Source organism: Hyperolius riggenbachi, chromosome 3 (assembly GCF_040937935.1).
Source record: "Hyperolius riggenbachi isolate aHypRig1 chromosome 3, aHypRig1.pri, whole genome shotgun sequence".
Taxonomy (NCBI): Eukaryota; Metazoa; Chordata; class Amphibia; order Anura; family Hyperoliidae; genus Hyperolius; species Hyperolius riggenbachi.
The window spans coordinates 475,722,612-475,742,717 of NC_090648.1; the positions used below are offsets into that span (position 1 = coordinate 475,722,612).

The window sequence follows — 20,106 nt, forward strand, 5'->3', positions numbered from 1 at the left end:
AAACTAAACAAACAAACAACAACAAAAAAGAGAGAATCCTGCTTAGTAATGAGGAGGATTCTCATTGGTTCACTGAATGGTGGACCAATGAGAATCCTTTCTGTTGCAGTCCAATGGGAGCTTGCTTCTGCTGGGACTCCGATCTTTATACAGAGTGTCCCGTGCAGTGTAGCCAAACAATGGTGACAGCAGTGGTGCAGACAGGGCCAGTTCTAGACTTTTTGCAGCCTGAGGCAAACTTGTGAAAATGAAAAACCGTGCTCCCCCCCCCACCCCCCCCCACCACCACCGCGCTGAAGGGGGTAGTGGGCAGGAAGGGGGTATTGGGCACAGTGGAAGGGAGGGGGGGGGGGGGGGGGGTCAGACTCTTCCTCCCTCACCTGGGTCCCCCGATCTGCGCTCCCCCTCCATCTTTTAAAATGTAGCAGCAGCAGAGGCAGCGGGCGGGGAAGACTCACCTCTTCCGCATTTCAGCGTGTGTTCCATTGTCATCACTTCCTGCAATGCTGTCCACTTACAATACAGGGGGCGGCATTGCAGGAAGTGATGAGAGTGAAACCCATGCTGAAATGCGGAAGAGGTGAGTCATCCCCGCCTGCTGCCTCTTACTAATAGTGGCGGCTGCATTTTAAAAGCTAGAGGGGAGCGCAAGATCAGGGGACCCAGATGAGGGAGGAAGGGGGGGGGGTCCGACCCACCTCCCCGCCGCTGTGCCCAATACCCCCTTCCTGCCCGCTACCCCTTCCAGCTCAGCGGCCCCCCACACCCACGGCCAGGCGGGTGCCGCCGCCCCCCTCGAGCTTGCCACCTGAAGAAGTTGTTTCACCCCGCCTCATGGGCGAACCGGCCCTGGGCACAGGACCCGAACGGACGCACAATGGTGAATAGTGTGAACAAGTCAAAGGACGCACAACGTTCAGGATATGCTGTGTCATCACTGTTGTGTATCCGGCGTAGTGGAAACCTAGCATAGGAACTACTGTATACCAAGTTCTGTTTTGGTCTCTTTCTGGCTTTAATCTGGGTAAAAAGGGGTTAAAAAGTGGAAAATGTAAGCAAATTACTTCATAATGGCGCTCCGTGCTTTGACTATACAGTTCTCTGCACTCCTATTGGCCTGAGGAATGGGGACAGGCCCACGAAACGCATTGCAAGTGCAAAATAAACTATTTTTGCTGTATTAAATTAGTATGGTCACAGAAGCCACCACTCTTATATTCCCTTTAGTTTTTAACCCAATTTTATATTAATTTGGGTGTCTCTTAAACTTTTTGAGCAATTAAAAATCCCCCCCCCCTCCAGTTGAGATCACATTTATAGTGGGAGCTGCCTCACCCGGGACATTTGGAAAAAACCCGAGTGGAGACGGGTTTATTATTCTCCATCTGCTTGTTGTGGTTGGTTGTCCTGGCTGCAACTCACCTTTGTAGGTACCACTTTCCTCCTTCATATTGCAGCTGACTTGCAGTGAAACTAATACTAAAATGACAGTTGAATTCAGGTCAAAGGACTGTGTACACCATCTCTAAAGCTCCACTTTTGCCGAGAAAAATAAAACAGCTCTTCCCACCTCAACTGTACACATTGCAAAGACTGAAGCAAGCGGTGCTGCAGATTCCTACCTCTTTGAATAAAAGCTGAACTCGAGCGATAAAGCAAAAGGAGTTGCCCCAGGCCATAACAGTCTTGTATATAGGTCACCTTCAACATGGATTACACTGCAAATATCTCCTATACGAGATCAACTCCAAAAATATTCTCCTGGCTAGAGAGAAGTATCTGTGCAACTCCTGACATCTGGTCACCTGACCACAGATGAAGGAGCCAGGGGAGTAAAGCTTAGATGTAGCTGGCCTGAATCCCAGTCGTTCATTGTAAGCCAAGATTATATGACCCTGACCCGTTCAGCTGACCAGAACCTGCTGGGAGATGGATAAGCCTACCAGGGCAAAGGGAAGCTTTTGTTACCTTAATCCACGCTTTAACTGGAAAAAAAGTTGTTCATTTAAAGTACAGATGCAGTTTAACCACCTGAGGGTTATGGATGAGCTCAGCTCGTCCATTACCGCCGCAGTGGATTGCTCAGCGCCTGGAGAGTCTTTTTACACCAAATTTTCAGAGTGGGTGTAGCTAGCACTAGGCTAGCTACATCACCCCTCCAATCGCCGCCGGCACGCTCTGATCCCACCGATCGCGCTGTTTTATACATACCCCCCCCCCCCCGAGCCCGCACCGCCTCTTCATAGCCTGCAGTGGTCGCTATGGCGGCGATTGGAACTGCTCATGATGTCGATGACGTCATTCCCGATCGTCGTCATAGCAACGCCTGAAGCTATGGCGGAGGTCTCGGTCATCGCAGGATCGCGCCCAGGTAAATATCGCCGGCGGCGAGCGGAGGGAGAGGGACAGTGCCGGGGGACTTAGGGGGGGAAAGTGTAGCTAGCCTAGTGCTAGCTACATCAACATAGACACATTTTTTTTTTAAAAAAGCCACCCGCGGCCGCATGTCCGCATTTAATCAAACGCCAGGGTGGTTAAAGGACAACTGTAATGAGAGGGATATGGGGGCTGCCATATTTATTTCCTTTTAAATAATACCAGTTGCCTGCCAGCCCTGATAATCTATTTGGCTGCAGTAGTGTCAGAATAACACCAAAAACAAGCATGCAGATAATCTTGTCAGATCTGTAAATAATGGGGGAACCAGTAACGCGGAAGTACAGCGCTGATCAGCAAGAAGGACACGGCACTGTATAGCAGCAGGCGGCTGCAATGTACAGTGACATCGGAAAATGCAGGAGAAGAGAAACGTGTGGAAAAGGACTAGACCGAGGGGGAGAGGAGAGCGGAAGCAGAATCAGACAAGGGCATCCCTGTTTAAATATGGACTCTGACATGTACACAACAGCCGTTTCAGGATGTAAAATCTGGTTCATTCAGTGGGGCTAGTATGGTTGAGGCAACCCAGCGTTAAACCTCAAAGGCAACAGTTCTCCAATCACAGCACCCCCTACAACTTGATCAAACTGGCCAAATAGTCAGGGTGTTACTACCAATCCAAAGCCTAAAAGTTGTAGAGGGTGCTCTCATTGGAGAACTGTTGAAACAGCCACCAATCACGTTAGTGGACCTTCCCGATAAGGTTTCCCACTGGGTCACTGAAGCCATACTAGCGCCCATTTAGCTCCCAACAAAGAAATAAATAGCTTTTATGCTGTTACTCATTGCATTGCTTTCAGGATTGTTTGCACAGTCAAAAAAACATGTTTGTCTATTTATTTTTCAGGAAAGCCAGGGCTGCATTCGGCAAGCTCAGCTGAATACATGAATAAAGTAAATATTGAACACAGAAAAGTTCTAACTATGCTTGGTAATACCGTATATACTGTAGTTTTCGGACTATAAGACGCTCCTGCCCATAAGACATACCTAGGTTTAGAGGACAAAAACCAGGGGGAAAACTATACTAAACCTGGTGCATCCATAATGCAGAGGCATCTTGTGGATTATGCCCCCCCCCCTTTGTACCTTCTGCCTCTTTGTACCTCGTGTCTCCGTGTCCTTCTGTCCTCCTTGTGTCCGCCCCTGTCCTTGTGTCCCCAAGTCCTCCTTGTGCCCCCTTGTGTCCACTTCTGCCCTTGTCTCCCTGTGTGTTCTCCTATAAGCTCCTTTGTGTCCTTGTGTCCTCCTCTGCATGGGCACAGTACATGGAGTCCCTTACATTGCAGCGGGTTGGAGGTTTGTATTGGCAGGCGTTCACAAGTCAGGAACTTCCTGCATTTGTACTATAAGACGCAGTGACTTTTTCCCCCACTTTTGGGGAAGTAAAAATGTGAGTCTTCTAGTTAAAAAAAAAACAGTACTCGAGTATAAGCCGACCCGAGTATAAGCCAACCACCCAACTTTTACCTTAAAAATCTGGAAAAAATATGTTTTACCCGAGTATAAGCCAGGGGTGGCAAAAGCCACAACACCACTCACAGCCATGTCTGACCACAACCGTATATTAGAAAAGTAGCATAAATCCAGCAGATTGCAATAAGCCAGAACATAGGCCTACAATGGAGATGGACATACAAAGAACTCATGTTGCATAGTTTAAGCTGGCATAAAGATAAAGCAAGAAATGCAGAGCCACATAGTCATGTATCTAAACTTGATATAGGAATGCAAGGATTCTCACCACTCAGTAGACACTCTTCCTGTATGCCTTCCAAGGCTACAACTTGAGATGAGGTTAAACGGGATCTCCCATGGAAATGTCAAGTGTGTGGTCTCCCTCAGATGATGCCCCACTGTGCATATAGTGGGGGCACTGTGGGGGTTACTCAAAAAGTAGCGACTCGAGTATAAGCCGAGGTCCCACTTTTGGGACATTATTTTGGCCCGCAAATTACGGTAGGCTTATACTCGAGTATATACAGTATACACATTTATTTCACCATCTCAGTTCAGATATTAAATAGTTTCTATACTTAAAGCAAACCTGTCTCAAAAATGAGATGTATTATTTATTTAAAGTATATAGTACCGACATATTACGCAGTGCTGCACAGAGTATATTGTCTTGTCACTAATTGTCCCTCAGAGGGGCTCACAATCTAGTCCCTACCATAGTCACATGTCTATGTATGTATCGTGTGGTGTATGCATCATAGTCTAGGGCAAATTTAGGGAGAAACCAATTAACTTATCTGTAGGTTTTCTGGGATGTGAGAGGAAACCGGAGTGCCCGGAGGAAACCCACGCAGACACAGGGAGAACATACAAACTCCTTGCAGATGTTGACCTGCCTGGAATTCAAACCAGGGACCCAGCACTACACCACCATGCTGCCAATGTATAAACACGCATGTATTAATGTAAGGATTTCTCTGTTTTCTAATTTGTGGTGGTTGGATTTTCTCATAAAACATGAAGCAGGTGTGGCTCTGTGCTCTCAATTTAGCTTCCTCGATGCATGGCGAAAAGGACATGTTGGTTCCCCTGAAATATCTGTCCTGCCTTTAACTGTCACTTTTACCAAGCGGAAGGAAATAATAAATCCATTGCTATGGCGACAAGTACGAATACATTCCGCACAGGAAAGCAGTTTTAGGTCTACCACACGAATAGGTAAAATTTAAGACTAGAGGCCACTAATCCTGTCTCCAATATCACATGGCTAGAAAGGTATGTTAGTCAGCCAATGGGAGGAGTTAGTGAGGCAGGAAGAGGCGGGAACAATTTACACCTTCAGAGCGAAGAAAATCATACGGATAGCAGGCTGTGACATTTATGTTGCTTTGCGTTACATCGCAGGATTTGGACACGGGTTCTCTTAAACTCACCTTCTACTGCCCACATTCTGGCCCAGAGGGATCAAAGAGGACGGATTCAAAGCTTCAGCCTCGCCATGGACACATCCCTGGACATTAACAGCCTGAAAACGGCTCAGGGCTGAAATGGAAAAAACACACACATCCTATTAATTTTAGTAAAAAAAGAACATTTGTAAATGTTCTGGCTGTTAAAGAGTGCACACCTCGTTAACAGCCACAGAATTTACATTTTGGGTAAAAATCTAGTGCAAGTTAATGACACCGGTGCCTCCCCTCCAGTGATATAATGAGTACTTTAGCATACAAACATCAAATTCTACCACTTCCAATATGAGGGCCAACAGAGTTGGAATATTTTGTACAAATCTCAATACTACATGGAGGTGGTAAAAGCGTCCAATGAAGATTGGATGTGTATACACACTTTTAGATCACAATAACCAGGACTTCACTAGCTTGCCCTCTCCTCCGCATGGAGCAATGGAAAACTTGGTGGAGAGTCAAACAGCCCATTTGTACGCCGACCATGGCAGGGGCGTAGCAATAGCCATGGCAGCCATAGCAACTGCTATGGGGCCCTGAAGAAGAGGGGGCCCAGATGGTACTTGATGTTGTTCACTATTAACTTTCCTTTCACCTTCTAACTTGGGGCTTGATTCACTAAGACAAATATCGTGCCTTATCAGAGTTAACATGCCTTATCAGAGTTGCATAGCGCGCGCTACAAACCCGCAGACGCTCAGGGCAGGACGAGTGGCGCTCTTGTCATTGCCAATTAGCAGGAATACGTTTGTAGCGCTCGCCATGCTACTCTGATAAGATGGGTTATCGCTGATAAGGCATGCTATTAGTCTTAGGGCTCTTTTCCACTATGAAACGCAATCGCGTTTCAATTTCCACCATGTGATTGCGATTGAGCTACTATACTCAGTATAGTAAAGCTCAATCGCATCCAAAACGCGGCAGGACGACGATCGCGTTTTGACCAAAATCGCATTGCAATCGGATCGCACTAATAGAAATTGCTGCTACAGTTTCCATTAGTTTAATGTACCTTGCGAATTGCGATCAGAATCAAATTGCAAATCGCAGGGTAGTGGAAAAAGGCCCTTAGTGAATCAAACCCTGTGTCTCTAAGCTCAATGGCTACACACAGTGTACACTGCATGGGAATTTAAATTGCCCAATCAGCTCCTATCCATAGGGTAGGGGCAGGTGGCATTGCTCAAGAGTGCCTAGTTCTCAGGGCCCCATGAAAATTTTGCTATAGGGCCCCATGGATTCTAGCTACAGCACTGGACCATGGGTAAACTGTCACCCAAAGCATTCACAAATTAATGTTTCAGGGGACATGGTTTCCCCCCACATAAATCCAACAGGTTAATTTCCCTGAACAACTAGCCTTTATCCTGCTTATTTCACCAAGCAAGCCTCATACACACATCTGACTATAGTCGAACAATATTTCCAGTAGGTATCGGCCAACTATTGTTGTAAAAATATACAAAATGATCATTAAAACTATTGACTAATTAGGCAAGTTGTTCCAAAATCCTGAACCAACTTCCACCAAGATGATCCGGCACCGCTCTTTTACAAAAGTTTTCTTTATTTGAATATCAACATACAATAATAAATTTTAGGACCATTGTAGTCCCGTACACACCCCAATGAGTTCTGGGTCACCATGAGCTTGCTGGTTAGTCTGTGCCTCTCGGATTTACAAGCCCTACTCCATAGAGCCAAATTAATCCATGCCATGCACTGATGAGGATCAAACAATCCGAAACAGCCTGTATGCATGTTGGATTATTATGGCTCTGTACACATTAACAAGCTGACACATCATTGCATTCCAGCGGTTCTGGAGGTGTGTTTAGCTTCTAAGGGTACAATGGTTAATTTGCATATATTCAGCAGTGATGCCTGGGAGACATCCCGAGCTCACTCTAACCTGAATTATCGCAAATTCTTTCTGTTTTAGGAAAGCAAACTTTTGTTTTTCTTAACATCTTAGTAAGGGGGCTTTTAGGACCATTGTAGTCCCGTACACACCCCAATGAGTTCTGGGTCACCATGAGCTTCTTGGTTAGTCTGTGCAACATACAATAAAAAGCTGTATAGTGCCACTATACAGCTTTTTATTGTATGTTGATATTCCAATAAAGGAAACTTTTGTGAAAGAACGGTGCCGGATCATCTTGGAGGAAGTTGGATGGTAAACCCAGTAGGTACACGGGTGGATCCGTAGCACGCCTATCCCCTGCCTCATTTCATTGCTGTCTCCTACACCTTTTGGCGATCAAAATCCTGACCCAACCTGCCAGATTTTATTTAAAACTATTATTGTTAGTAAAAGTGTGTGTACAGAGATCATTAAGGAAATGATTAGGGACGGTCAATGGGAAGCAGGAAAAAAGGGCACATATGGCTAATGGACAAAAAGGGCGTTGCCATAGGCTGCAATGCAAAATATCGGATATTGGGTGCCCGACAGGAAATTAGGGCGCTCGAGAAATAGCAGTTGCAGAGATCGTGTTAACAAAAGTTTTCGTTTACAGAATAAGGTTTATTACAAATATTCAGCAACATTAAGGATAAGGCACTCCACAGGCTTCAAACTTGCGTTTGTTTATTCAGAGCATGGACACATACATGTTACGGGTCACCTGACCCTTCCTCAAGTGTTATTACAAATATCGTTCACAAATTCGTTTTGACTATTGGTTTTACTTATTTTTTCGTTTTCAAATTTCGCTTTCAGGACTGTAACAAGTAAATTTTCGTTTACAATTTTATGGTTTTAAAATTCGTTTTCATACGTGTAATGCTTAACGGGGTTCTGTGGTGTCCTCCAATAAACAAAAACAGACACTTACCTGGGGCTTCTATCAGCCCCCTGTATCTGTAATGTCCCGCACTGTCCTCCTCAGATCACTCCTTCCCCACCGCCGGTCCCGGACTAATTATTCGTGTCACACGTCTGCGGCTGCACTCCCGCTCGCGTCTCTGGGAGCTTACTGCGCAGTACAAAAAACCTTGTACTGCGCCTGCGCAGTAAGCTCCAGGAGTCGCGAGCTGAAGCGTACATTATTCGTCTATATAATAATAATAATAATAATAACGAATAATTAATATAACAAATAATTGCCTAATGCCGGCGGCAGGAAACGGGTAAACGGAGGAGGACGGCGTGGGACATTACAGCTACAGGGGACTGATAGAAGCCCCAGGTAAGTGTCTGTTGTTGTTTATTGGAGGACTCCACAGAACCCCTTTAAATATCGTTTTCAACCTTATTGTATTAGAAATACATCGCTTTTGGTATTTACCTTGTTTTCAGAATTATAATGCGTCAATTATAGTTTTAAGATTCATTATCTTACTAATGAATTGTTTTTAAATTTTACCATTATTTTAAGATTTTTAATGCGTACGTGATTGTAAGGCTATTTATTCTATTATACATACATAACTTTTTCTATTTATAATATTTTTAAGGTGTATGTGATTTTAAGGCTATTTATTCTATTACAAATATATAAATTATTCTATTCATGTTATTTGTAGTGAAGTATTTTAAGGATTAAATAAATTATTGTTTATATGTGTGTAAGGATGATTGTGCAGTGGGGATGGTTAGGGTTAGGCACCACTGGGGGGGGGGTGTTTAGGATTAGGCACCACCGGGGAAGGGTGGGGGTGATTAGGGTTAGGCACCACCGGGGGGGTGTTTAGGATTAGGCACCACCGGGGAGGGGTGGGGGTGATTAGGGTTAGGCACCACCGGGGGGGGGGGGGGGGGGTAAGGGTGGGGATGGGGGGTGGTTAGTGTTAGGCACCACAAGGGGGGTTTTAGGGTTAGGCACCACCAGCAGGGTGTAGGGGTTAGGAATAGGTACAGGGAGGGTTGTGTGTGAGAGTCGGGTTAGGTATAGGTACAGTACAATATTTGTAATATACACAATTACATTATGTATATTTCCACAAAGGGGGGGGGGGGGTCTAGGGGTTAGGGATAGGTAGAGATCTGTGTGAGAGCAGTTAGGAATAGTTGCAGTAAAATGCCTTTAATATCTACCATTGTATTACTATGCTTAATACAAGTGTAACTATAGTTTGTTATAGACTGTATTTTGCCGTTTCATTTCCGTTTAATCAACATATTTAGCACTTGATTTTTGTTTACAAGCTATAAACGAAAAATATATTGTTTTAGATAAAAAAATGTCGGCTATATCCCGCGCACTTTGTCAATGAGTTGCAAATAATTTTGAGTCAATGCAGAACTATGCAAATTTTGTAAGCAAATGTATTCAGCTTGAAAATGGACCAGTCGGATTTTACCTCAGCAGGATTTGATTGGTTCGAGCTGCATACATTTGCATAATGCTGCATCAACTGAAAATTGTTTGCATCTCATTGACCATCTCTAAAAACGATTGTTGGCATACCAGAGCGCATGCGTGAAAACAACTTTTAAATAGTACATTCTTTCTACATCGTTTGCTTTTCAATCACTGCTTCATTGGCCACTTTACTTTATTGACCTATCGTTATTTTAACTATCATTGTGGTATGCGTGTACACACCTTACAGGACAACTGTAGCGAGAGGGATGTGGAGGCTGCCATATTTATTTCCTTTTAAGCTATACCAGTTACCTGGCTATCCTGTTGATCCTCTGCCTCTAATGCTTTCAGCCAGAGACCCTGAACAAACATGCAGCAGCTCAGATGTTTCTGACATTATTGTCAGATCTGACAAGATTAGCTGCATGCTTGTTTCTGGTGTGATTCAGACACTACTGCAGCCATATAGATCAGCAGGGCTGCCAGGCAACTGGTATTGTTTGAAGCGGACCCAAACCAAACTTTTTTTAAAATTAAAAATATTTAGTTGCACCACTCTGACACTTACAAAGATAAACAAACACTCCTTCAAACCTATGAGCCTTTCAGTGCATGCTTTTCATCCTTCTCTTCTTATAACTAGGGTCATACAGGTGGCAGCCATTAGCAATTCCTCCATTGCCGGACACCACCTAATCGACCAGTTTGCCGGATTCTGTCCCGGCAATAGGAAAGGAAGGGAGGGGTTCCTCCAATAAATGTAAAATATTTTATATTTGTCATCATGCAGCTGAAAAAAGGCTGCTATTTATTAATATAATTTAGAAAATTGATTTTATTTCTGAAATCTTGTATTTTTAATGTGGGTCCACTTTAGGAGGAAATTAATATGGCAGCCTTTTACATACAGTAGTCCTTTAAAAGGAACCAAACACCAGCACCATCTGCTTTCTAATAGCTATTGGAGCTGCCATGTTCCCCCCTCCCCTTCTAGCTGTCCATTATTTATCCAGGGGAAGGTGGGAAGATAGCATCTGTGACTTCTGTAAACTGAAGCACAGTGTATAATCTACAACCTTGGGAAGTATAAGTGAGTAGGTTAATATCACCCTCTGCTAGACTATTAAAATTTAAAAGGAAGAGGTCCTGTACAATTAAATTTTTTTATTATTAATGAGCCACATTGTTGACATGCATATTAAATAAGCTATTGAGATGCCCTGGGTGCTAAAAATAGAGCTTGGTTCACTTTAAGTTGAGTAAAGTATTGTATTTTGGAGGATTTCATACAAGGCCACCAACATGGCTGCCTGCACTGCATCACGTCAGGCGATATTACTGTATATTCTCAAATATAAGCCAACCTCATGTATAAGTCGACTCCAATATTTGACCCTCTTAAGCTGGAATTTTTTATTGACTCAAGTATAAGTCTACCCAGCAAAGTTAATGGCTGCACTCGGGGACCAGGAAGAATTAACAGCTGCACTTGGGCCCAGGAGGGCTTAAAGAGGACCTCCATACAAAAAATAAAAATCCATCAGTGCTGCTGTAATGAAAAGTTATATTTACCAGCGGAGTTTTATCCCACAAAGCCTCCCTGAAGACCCCACATCACTACACTTCCGCCGCTTGGCTGCACCTCCTCTCTGTCCTCCGAGAAAAACACCAAACTATTTACTGCATTACATTGCCGGGCGGTTTTTCTCGGCGGAGAGAGGGGAGGCGGGGCCAAGCGGCAGAAGTGGATTGATGCGGGGTCTTCGTGGGACAAGACTCCGGAGGTAAATATAACTTTTCATTACAGCAGCGCTGACAGATTTTTATTTTTTGTATGAAGGTCCTCTTTAATGACTACACTGCATACAGTATTGAAGCCATTAACCCCTCCTGTCCTTTAAGTGCAGTCAATAACTCCTCCAGGCCCCCAAGTGCAGCAATTATTCACGACCTTTCCTGCAGCCCAGTATTTCCCCTCTGCCCCTTTCCTTTTTATCTGTTGTGGCCAGGGCTTTCAGACCTGTGTTTTCTTGACATTTCCTTTATCAAGAAAGTGTCACTTAGCACTGGATAAATGGCTGCAAATGGAAACGTCACTTATAGTACACACATTACTGTGTGCTCAGTGTTGCCTGTGACTCGTGTATAAGTCGATGTCTATACTTTGGCCCGGTTCACATTAGCGTTTTTTTTGCGGAGCCGGCCATAACTATCCGGCCATCAGGATCAGGTAAAAACTGTTAGTTTTTACAGCCAGTGAGCTGTCAACTCTCAGTTTTCTATTTGTTCCAATGCAGCTGCAAAACCTTCCGTTTCTGTTCCGCTGGGCACAAAAACAGATCCGTACAAGCGGATGGATGTGAACAGATCTATTGGTTAACATTGGATCCGTTCGCATACCGGAACGTTTGTACAGTACACGTTACGCTCAACGCTAATGTGAACCGGAGTTAGACCTAAATTTTTAGATTTATAGTCAAGTACATACAGTACTTCCTGCAGTGTAAGCAGTGGCTTTAGACTGTACTTTGCAAACACCTCCATTTGTATCTGTAGATCACAATTACTTGTGGGTGAATGAGCAGAGCCATGCAAGTCTCTCTCCAGTAAGTGATCTATAGAAAATGCCATTTAGAGGTAAATATTTAATGCCTATGATTTAATGGCAGCCTTCCGAACTATAAACTATTAATTACAGAACCTATTTAAAGGCAGCTCTGCTAGAGTAATCATATAGTAAGGAGATTGCCCTGGCACCGATTCTGCATTGTGCTGTAATTACAAACTCCGCACAGATGGCCATCCATCTAAAGATTATGGGACGGGAGCCGGAGCCAAAACAATCAGGAAATAAATACAACTTGTAACTGGGGTTTGCTTTTTTTTTTAGTTAGGTAAAATCTACACAGCAGGGAAACAACTTTGACTTTAGATATTCGCATAGTCTAATCTCCCAGATGCACATTGCAAAGTAGGAAGGTGCTGCTTACTTTTGTTTCAGCGCATATTTATATTTATTTTGTTTACCTAAATTGTTTAACGCACAGGCCAAACAGCAACAAGTGGCTGGTTTTACTTTCAGTAATCGGTTACAACTGGTCCAATTGGGTTTCCAAGATGGCCACACACAACAGACAAGACACAGAACAGTTATACTTTAAAAGAGATCCCGAGGTGGTTCTTGGGAGGGGGGGGGGGGCGATAGGACACAGAGGCATTTATTCTGACTCATGACATGCCTCTGTGTCCCCCAAACACCGCTCTGTACCCCCCCACCGCCGCGCTATGGCCCCCAAGATTAGTAACAATATTTGTTGCTAACTCAGAGGTAAACACAGGGGAGAGGAATTCCCTGTTCAAATCGCCCACCAGGGGTGTTCCTACAGGGTTTCCTGAGCTGCCATTGGGCAGCTCTCTCTGCCTGGCCGCGCCCCCTGCCGCTCCCCCACCTCCCTGCACTCTATGAGAAACACACATAGCTAAGGTAACAAACACACCTGCTGTATAGATAGCAGCAGGCTCTGAGGAGGAATTCAGCAGGAGGGGAGGAGCACCACACATCATGTCCAGCCTGCAATTCTACATCTGTAGAACTGCTATCAAGCACTTCTTAATCTGTGCCAGTTTAGAGATGGATTTGCAATTTTCTCAACTGTAGTGCAGCTCTAGAAATTCATGCCAAATTGCCACTATTACCTAGGATTCAAGAAGGTTCTTATCATGCAGAACTGTTCTCCCTGCTGGTTAGAACAGATTAAGACGAAAAAAAACTGTCGGTAATGCATTGATAAATCTCCCCCACAGGGCCAGATTTATCAAGAGTGCCTGAGACAAAATATTGGTAGGTTTTTAGAAATCCGTGCAGAACGGTCTCAGGCATCTTAAGAAATCATTAGATAGTGCAGATTCCTTCTAAAGCCCCATCTACACGATACAATTTTGTGTGATTCGATTAAGATTCTATTTACGATCCGATTAAATCCGACATGTCCGATCGGGATTCTATTCAATTTGCCATTGTTTTGCAATGCAAATCGAATTGAATCGAATCCCAATTAGACATGTCGGATTTAATCGGATCATAAATAGAATCATAATCAAATCGCACATAGAATCGTATCGTGTAGATTGGGTTTTAAACTGTTGTAAAATAGGAGTAGCTAGGAAGGTCTGTCAGGCAGTGCAGTGTGTGAGGGGAATTGCTGTTGCTGAGGTAACCAACACACCTGCTGTATTGATAGCAGCAGGCTCTGAGGAGGAATTCAGCAGGGGGGAGGAGCACCACACAAATCATGTCTAGCCTGTACTCTGCAATCATGTCTAGCCTGCAGTTCTACATCTGCTATCAAGCACTTCTTAACCTCCTTGGCGGTAACCCCGTGTGTGACACGGGGTAAGCCGCCGGAGGGTGCCGCTCAGGCCCTGCTGGGCCGATTTACTTAATTTTTTTTTTTTGCTGGACGCAGCTAGCACTTTGCTAGCTGCGCCAGCACCCCGATCGCCGCCGCGCGCCCGATCGCCCCTATCCGGTGCGGCGCGCGCCCCCCCCATCCCCAGACCCCGAGCGCTGCCTGGCCAATCAGTGCCAGGCAGCGCCGAGGGGTGGATCGGGTCTCCCAATGACGTCCCGACGTCGCTGACGTCATCCCGCCCCGTCGCCATGGCGACGGGGGAAGCCCTCCAGGAAATCCCGTTCTTTGAACGGGATTTCCTGATCGGTGATTGCCGAAGGCGATCGAAGCGGGCGGGGGGATGCCGCTGAGCAGCGGCTATCATGTAGCGAGCCCTCGGCTCACTACATGATAAAATTTTTTTTTTTTTATAAAAAACTGCTGCGCTTCCCCCTGGCGGTATTTTTCATACCGCCAAGGGGGTTAATCTGTGCCAGTTTAGGGATGAATTTGCATTTTTCTTAACTGTAGTACAGCTCTAGAAATTCATGCTAAATTGCCACTATTACCTAGGATTCAAGAAGGTTCCTATCATGCAGAACTGTTTTCCCTGCTGGTTAGAACAGATTAAGAAGAAAAAACTGTCGGTAATGTGTTGATAAATCTCCCCCACAGTCTCTCAGTGCAGCATCGTGACATACAAGTCAAGAATGTGAAAGTGGGCCATTGCAGCCCATTGGAGCGGCAGTTTTTGCAGCTACGTGATCCGCTCAGCCCCGCGGAGCAGGTAGCCTACTTGTTGTTTTCTTAATTTTTTAGCCCACCTCTTGTTAAATCAACTCTCGTTAAATCAAAATCCACTGCGCTCTCCTGTTCATCTTCCAACCTACAAACAATCCACACATATCAGAATACTGCTTCTGGGCGGAGCCAGTACGAGTGAGGTCACCAACCAGGAAGCAGAGTGGAGTGAGCACGGGGAGTCCGTTGTGGAGTGCAGGACAGCCAATTCAGCGTGACGCCGTGATAGAGAGGCTGCAGCCTTTCAGGGCCGCGGAAATTTCACTTACTATATGCTAGAAAACTCTGGGAGCTTGTAAGTACATTGAACGCACAGAAGCGTGGATGGAATGGGATTTTTGAATCAGGTTGCGCTATGATCTTTTTAATGTTTTTTTTTTTTTTTAAGAATTAAAGTACTTTTTTTTAAATCGGCAAGTGAATGTGTTGTGGATCACTGAAGGGCCATGTGATACACAAGAAAAAAAGCATGAGATCCACCTGTATAACGAGGTGGCATCAATCTGCTGAGCCTTTAGGAACACAGGACAAGGGATTCTCACTGTGTGAGGCACTGAATGGCACTTTATCACGAAAGATGACTATTTTAATGCAAAATGAAGCAGTATTACGCTATGTGCGGATTGTTTGTTTGTAGGTTGGAAGATTGACAGGGGAACACAGTGGATTTTGATTTAAAGTGTACATTGGGTGCAGTGTTCTCCCCAGGCTCTTTTAGCCGGGTGCTCCATCTGGCTAATTTTGGTGACCTCCCGGCTGTCATTCGCCTACATCCTCCTCCTATGCTGTAAGCAGAGTTGCACCAGCTCTGCATTCCCCCATTACACCCCACCGGCTACTTTTTCATGTCACCTGGCTGGAAAAAAGGTTTGGGGAGAACACTGGGGTGGACAACCCCACACCGATCCCTGGTTCGCAATATAGTGACTATACATGGTGACTTTTATAAATAACATGTGATTTGTGGAGGGCAGTTGTAATAACTGTTGGTTCATTGTTGTGATTACGGTAATAAGCAGCAGTGCAGCACAGACCAAGTAACAGAATATTTAGGCCCCTTTTACACTTAATCAGTTGCTTTCCATTATAACTGAAAGGACAACTGAAGTGTGAAAAGAATTAGATAAAAGTAAACAAAGAGATAAGAATTCAAATGTATAAACCAATTCTTAGCAGCACTTCCAAAACAATTCCTATCTCAATTGAAAAAAACATGTTATTCAATAGTGTTCCTTTAGGTCAGGAGAAAAAGTGAACTGGATATGAGCCAATTTGTCACCTGACTTTTCTCCTAGGTGATATTTTAAAACTTGTCAATAAAATGATTTTTAAACCATCAGCAAGCAAAAAAAATGATTAAAATAATTTTGATAGTACTTTTTACCTACTTTTTCTATTGCAAAGTACTAAAAAGTACTTAAAAGAGAAATAAAAAATTCTCGTAGGAGAAAAGTCAGGTGAAAAAGTGTATTGCATATAGCCCAGAGTCTTTAAAGTGGTCTGAAACTCTAACATAACATTCAATAAAAGTGTTTTCTTACTTTTTATTACCCACACAGTTAGTATATTTGCTTTTGTGCACAATATTGTCGGTTTACAAATTCCCAAAGTACAGTTTATCTGCTCTGAAAGCTGCCATTGCATTTTATTCAATCTTCTTTTTATTATATATTAAAATCTTCTAGTGAGATCATCTAAACTGTGAATGTAAACAAAATATACTGTTATCTCCTCTTCGGATTGGATCCTAAGCTGAAGGGGCTTTCAACTATTTCTAACATGTCTGATCTGATTTCCATTCAATTTTCCATATAAGTAACCAGAAAATCCATTGGAAATCAGTTTGGACATGTTGTAAATAGTCGATCTGATGGTAAATCTAAATGCTTCTGAAAACAAAGAAAACCCAGAGAATCCCCCATGAGGAGATGGACTGGCCCAAAACCTGTCGGTTTTGTCAGATTTTAACTGCCTACTTTTTTTGCGATAGTGGTACATTAAGAAAGCATCCGGTGCAGTAAGTGAAAGCCACTGGTCCATGAGCGGCTTTCTTCTGCTGCGTGGCCATATTGGCACAGTATGCCCACGCTCCTTCACAAAGAGAAGTGCAGCTGCACACTATCAGGTGTTGCCAAACTGCGGTGGTGGTCTCGAGCATGACATGGGAAGGAGGGTTAAACATTGTGGTTAAGATTAGGCACCGGCAGGGGGGTGGTTAGGGTAAGGCTTTGGAAGAAGGAGGGTTCTGTATAGGAATAGGTTTAGTTGCATTTTAAGATAGCAATGCCTATAAATAATTGAAACTAGTTGCAATTACTTTGATAAAGTTGCAAAAATGTTGGTGCTAGTCTACTTTAGGGGACCCAGCAGGAAATCTCAGAGGGAAATTCAGCCAACGTGATTGGGTGGACAGCAATCTCTGGAACTGCTAGATTTCCAATAGGTTGTAGTAAACTATGCCGACACTAGTTGGCCAATGACAACAATGCATGCTGTGTATATAGGTGTCCTGCTGGGTTCCCTGAAGTAGACCAGCCCCCAACTTTTCACCGCACCACTTATCAGATGGGTTGCACAAAATGACACTACACCGGCTCAAGTTCGCTTTAATTTTATTTTTAACAATTCATTTAAAATTGGTTCATTGTAATCCATAAAGTGCTGCAGAAAATATAAGCTATGTAAATTGAAGGAGCACTATGGCGAAAAATTGTAAAATTTCAAATATGTGCAAACACAGACAAATAAGAAGTATGTTTTTTTCCAGAGTAATATGAGCCATAAACTACTTTTCTCCTATGTTGCTGTCACTTACAGTAGATAGTAGAAATTTGACAGAAGCGACAGGTTTTGGACTAGTCCATCTCTTCATAGGGGATTCACAGCAAGGCTTTTGTTCTTTATAAAGATATTACCTAAAAAGAATTTAAACAATGAGGCTGGCCAGCTTCCCTGCTCGCTACCCAGTTTTTTGGCAGTTGGACAGAGCAACTGCCATTCACCAAGTGCTTTTGAAAATAAATAAATCCCTGAGAATCCCCCCATGAAGAGATAGACTAGTCCAAAACCTGAAGCTTCTGTCAGATTTTTACTACCTACTGTAAGTGACAGCAACATAGGAGAAAAGTAATTTATGGCTCAATTTACTCTTGAAAAACCATACTTTTTATTTGTTTATGTTTGCACATATTATAATTATTACAATTTTTCGCCACAGTGCCCCTTTAATAAAAAATACAGTTTCCAAATGTGACTAGCCCCAAGCAAAGTTTCAGTTTATGTGGACTGAAAGATTCTCATGTAATCATACATCCAGGCCAAGTTCACATTGGCAGCTAAAACAGTCCTCTAGCATCTCGGGAACCGGAGCAGTGCTTTTCAGCGCTGCTACCTTTGGGCGCAGCCAGCGCCGCCATAAACTGTAATGGGAATCAGTCTATAGCGGCGCTCAGTGAGGAAGGTCGGCTCCGTCAGAAGACGGAGCCGAAGTTGCTTAAAAAACACAATAATTCGGCCTCCAGCAATCGCTGGAAGCCGAATTATTTCATTCCCCCACTATCCATGGCGGCCTGGAGGGGGAATAGTAATTAAAACGCCCCGGACTTGTGCAGAAGCAGGACCAGCCATATAACAGCTGGATCCTGCGCCCAAGTGTACCAGCGCCAAATTCACATGTACGCCTCGGGAACCGATCCAATATTCACCTATGGATCAGTTCACATTGCTCCATTATAACTGATCAGTTCGGCACATCCCGCTGAGTGGACACTAGTTTGGGGAGGCTGCGATAATTACGTGGCGACGGATACGTGGTGTTGACAGCTCGCTAACGAAAGGGATTAAAAACTTATGCCAAATAAAAAGTGGATCCGCCCAGCGTGAAGGAGGAAGCTGGATACAGCAACAGTGGAAAATTGATCCAGCGACGTCCCCCTGACGAAAAGCCTTTAGGGAGTACACCCGACGGGAAGTCAAGCGAACGTGGTACTTTGTGTGGAGTCAGCGGGGATCTTGAAGATCCTGACTGTCATTGTCGCCACGCATCGCTAAACATTGTCTGCAGGATCACACGCCTGTACCCATGTCGCAAGATCGCGGAAACGATATTAAAATTTAAAACAAAGGTCAGAAAAAATCATGTTGCAGGTACGGTTCTTTAGCCCATGTCTGAAGCTGAGTAATAAACATGTATGCTTGCCCTGGCCATGTAAATATGTTTACTCTCTGCACAGGAACTTCTGCAGCTGTCTATATATGGGTTACTAATATGGCAACTAAATATCATATGCGTCCTTGACAGTCCTTGCCAGCGCAACACTGAGACCCCACCATTCACAACCACATCGGACGATGCAGATCGTACAGATCTATAGGCAAACACCACGCATTACAGTGAACCCAGCACAGGTCACGTGGTAAGAGAACACCCGCATAGTATAGGGACATATCGAGGAAAGATCTCCCGCAAGCCACATCGGCGTCACCCACAGCCCAGGCCCCGCCCCCCCCCGCCAGCTATCACACTCACCCCTGCCCAAGAGCCCAGGCACTCGCCACATCGCTCCGCGGGCCGGTCACAGGACGGCACGGCTCATTGCGCATGCGCGCAGGAATACCATAAAGCGGAGAGGAGGAGGAGGCAAGGCAGAGCGTCTCAGTAAGGGAAAGTACACAGAGCGGCGCGGTGACGTCATAAGCGGAGCACGTGTTGTCAGACGCCGTGCTGTAGCTAGAAGAACATATGAAATATTACTGAATAAACAACGAATCATGTAATAAAGTTATGTTTCCAAAGCAGCCTATACATGCATACATACATGCATACAGTGTTATCATGGATAAGCACGTTAAAAGACATCCGAGGTGAAAATAAACGGATGAGAAAAACAATTGTATCTATCCTCCTCCTAAAAATAACTTTTTTTTCAGACATCCCTGAGTTTTATTTTATAATTAAGTCTAGTTTTTAAGTTTTTACTGCTTCATTGTTTCTGTTCAATGACAACTTCATAGAAGTATGCCAGAGTTCAACTCTAGTCTCTATGGGCTTGATTCACAAAGCGGTGCTAACTGTTAGCACGCCTGTGAAAACCCCCTTAGCATGTTTAAACAAGGTTTTCGCGCATAAAACTTTACGCGCGCACCGCGCGAAGTGCCCATTAAAGCCTATGGGACTTAGCGTAAAACTTTGCGCGCGTAAAACTTTACGCGCGCAAAGTTAGCGCGCGATCTGGTTGAGAA

The 20,106-nt window shown here is 44.2% G+C and overlaps 1 protein-coding gene across 1 annotated transcript in view; it reads right to left on the reverse strand.

Moving 5' to 3' along the window:
* Positions 1-19,500, reverse strand: part of DELE1 (DAP3 binding cell death enhancer 1) — a 48,375-nt gene extending 28,875 nt beyond the window's left edge. The window contains exons 1-2 of the mRNA XM_068278103.1: positions 19,394-19,500; positions 5,331-5,439 (exon numbers count right to left, since the gene is read on the reverse strand). Of these exons, the coding sequence (XP_068134204.1) occupies positions 5,331-5,439; positions 19,394-19,424 (140 nt within the window). The 5' untranslated portion in view covers positions 19,425-19,500. The remainder of the gene's footprint in view (positions 1-5,330; positions 5,440-19,393) is intronic.
* Positions 19,501-20,106: the final 606 nt, after the last annotated feature.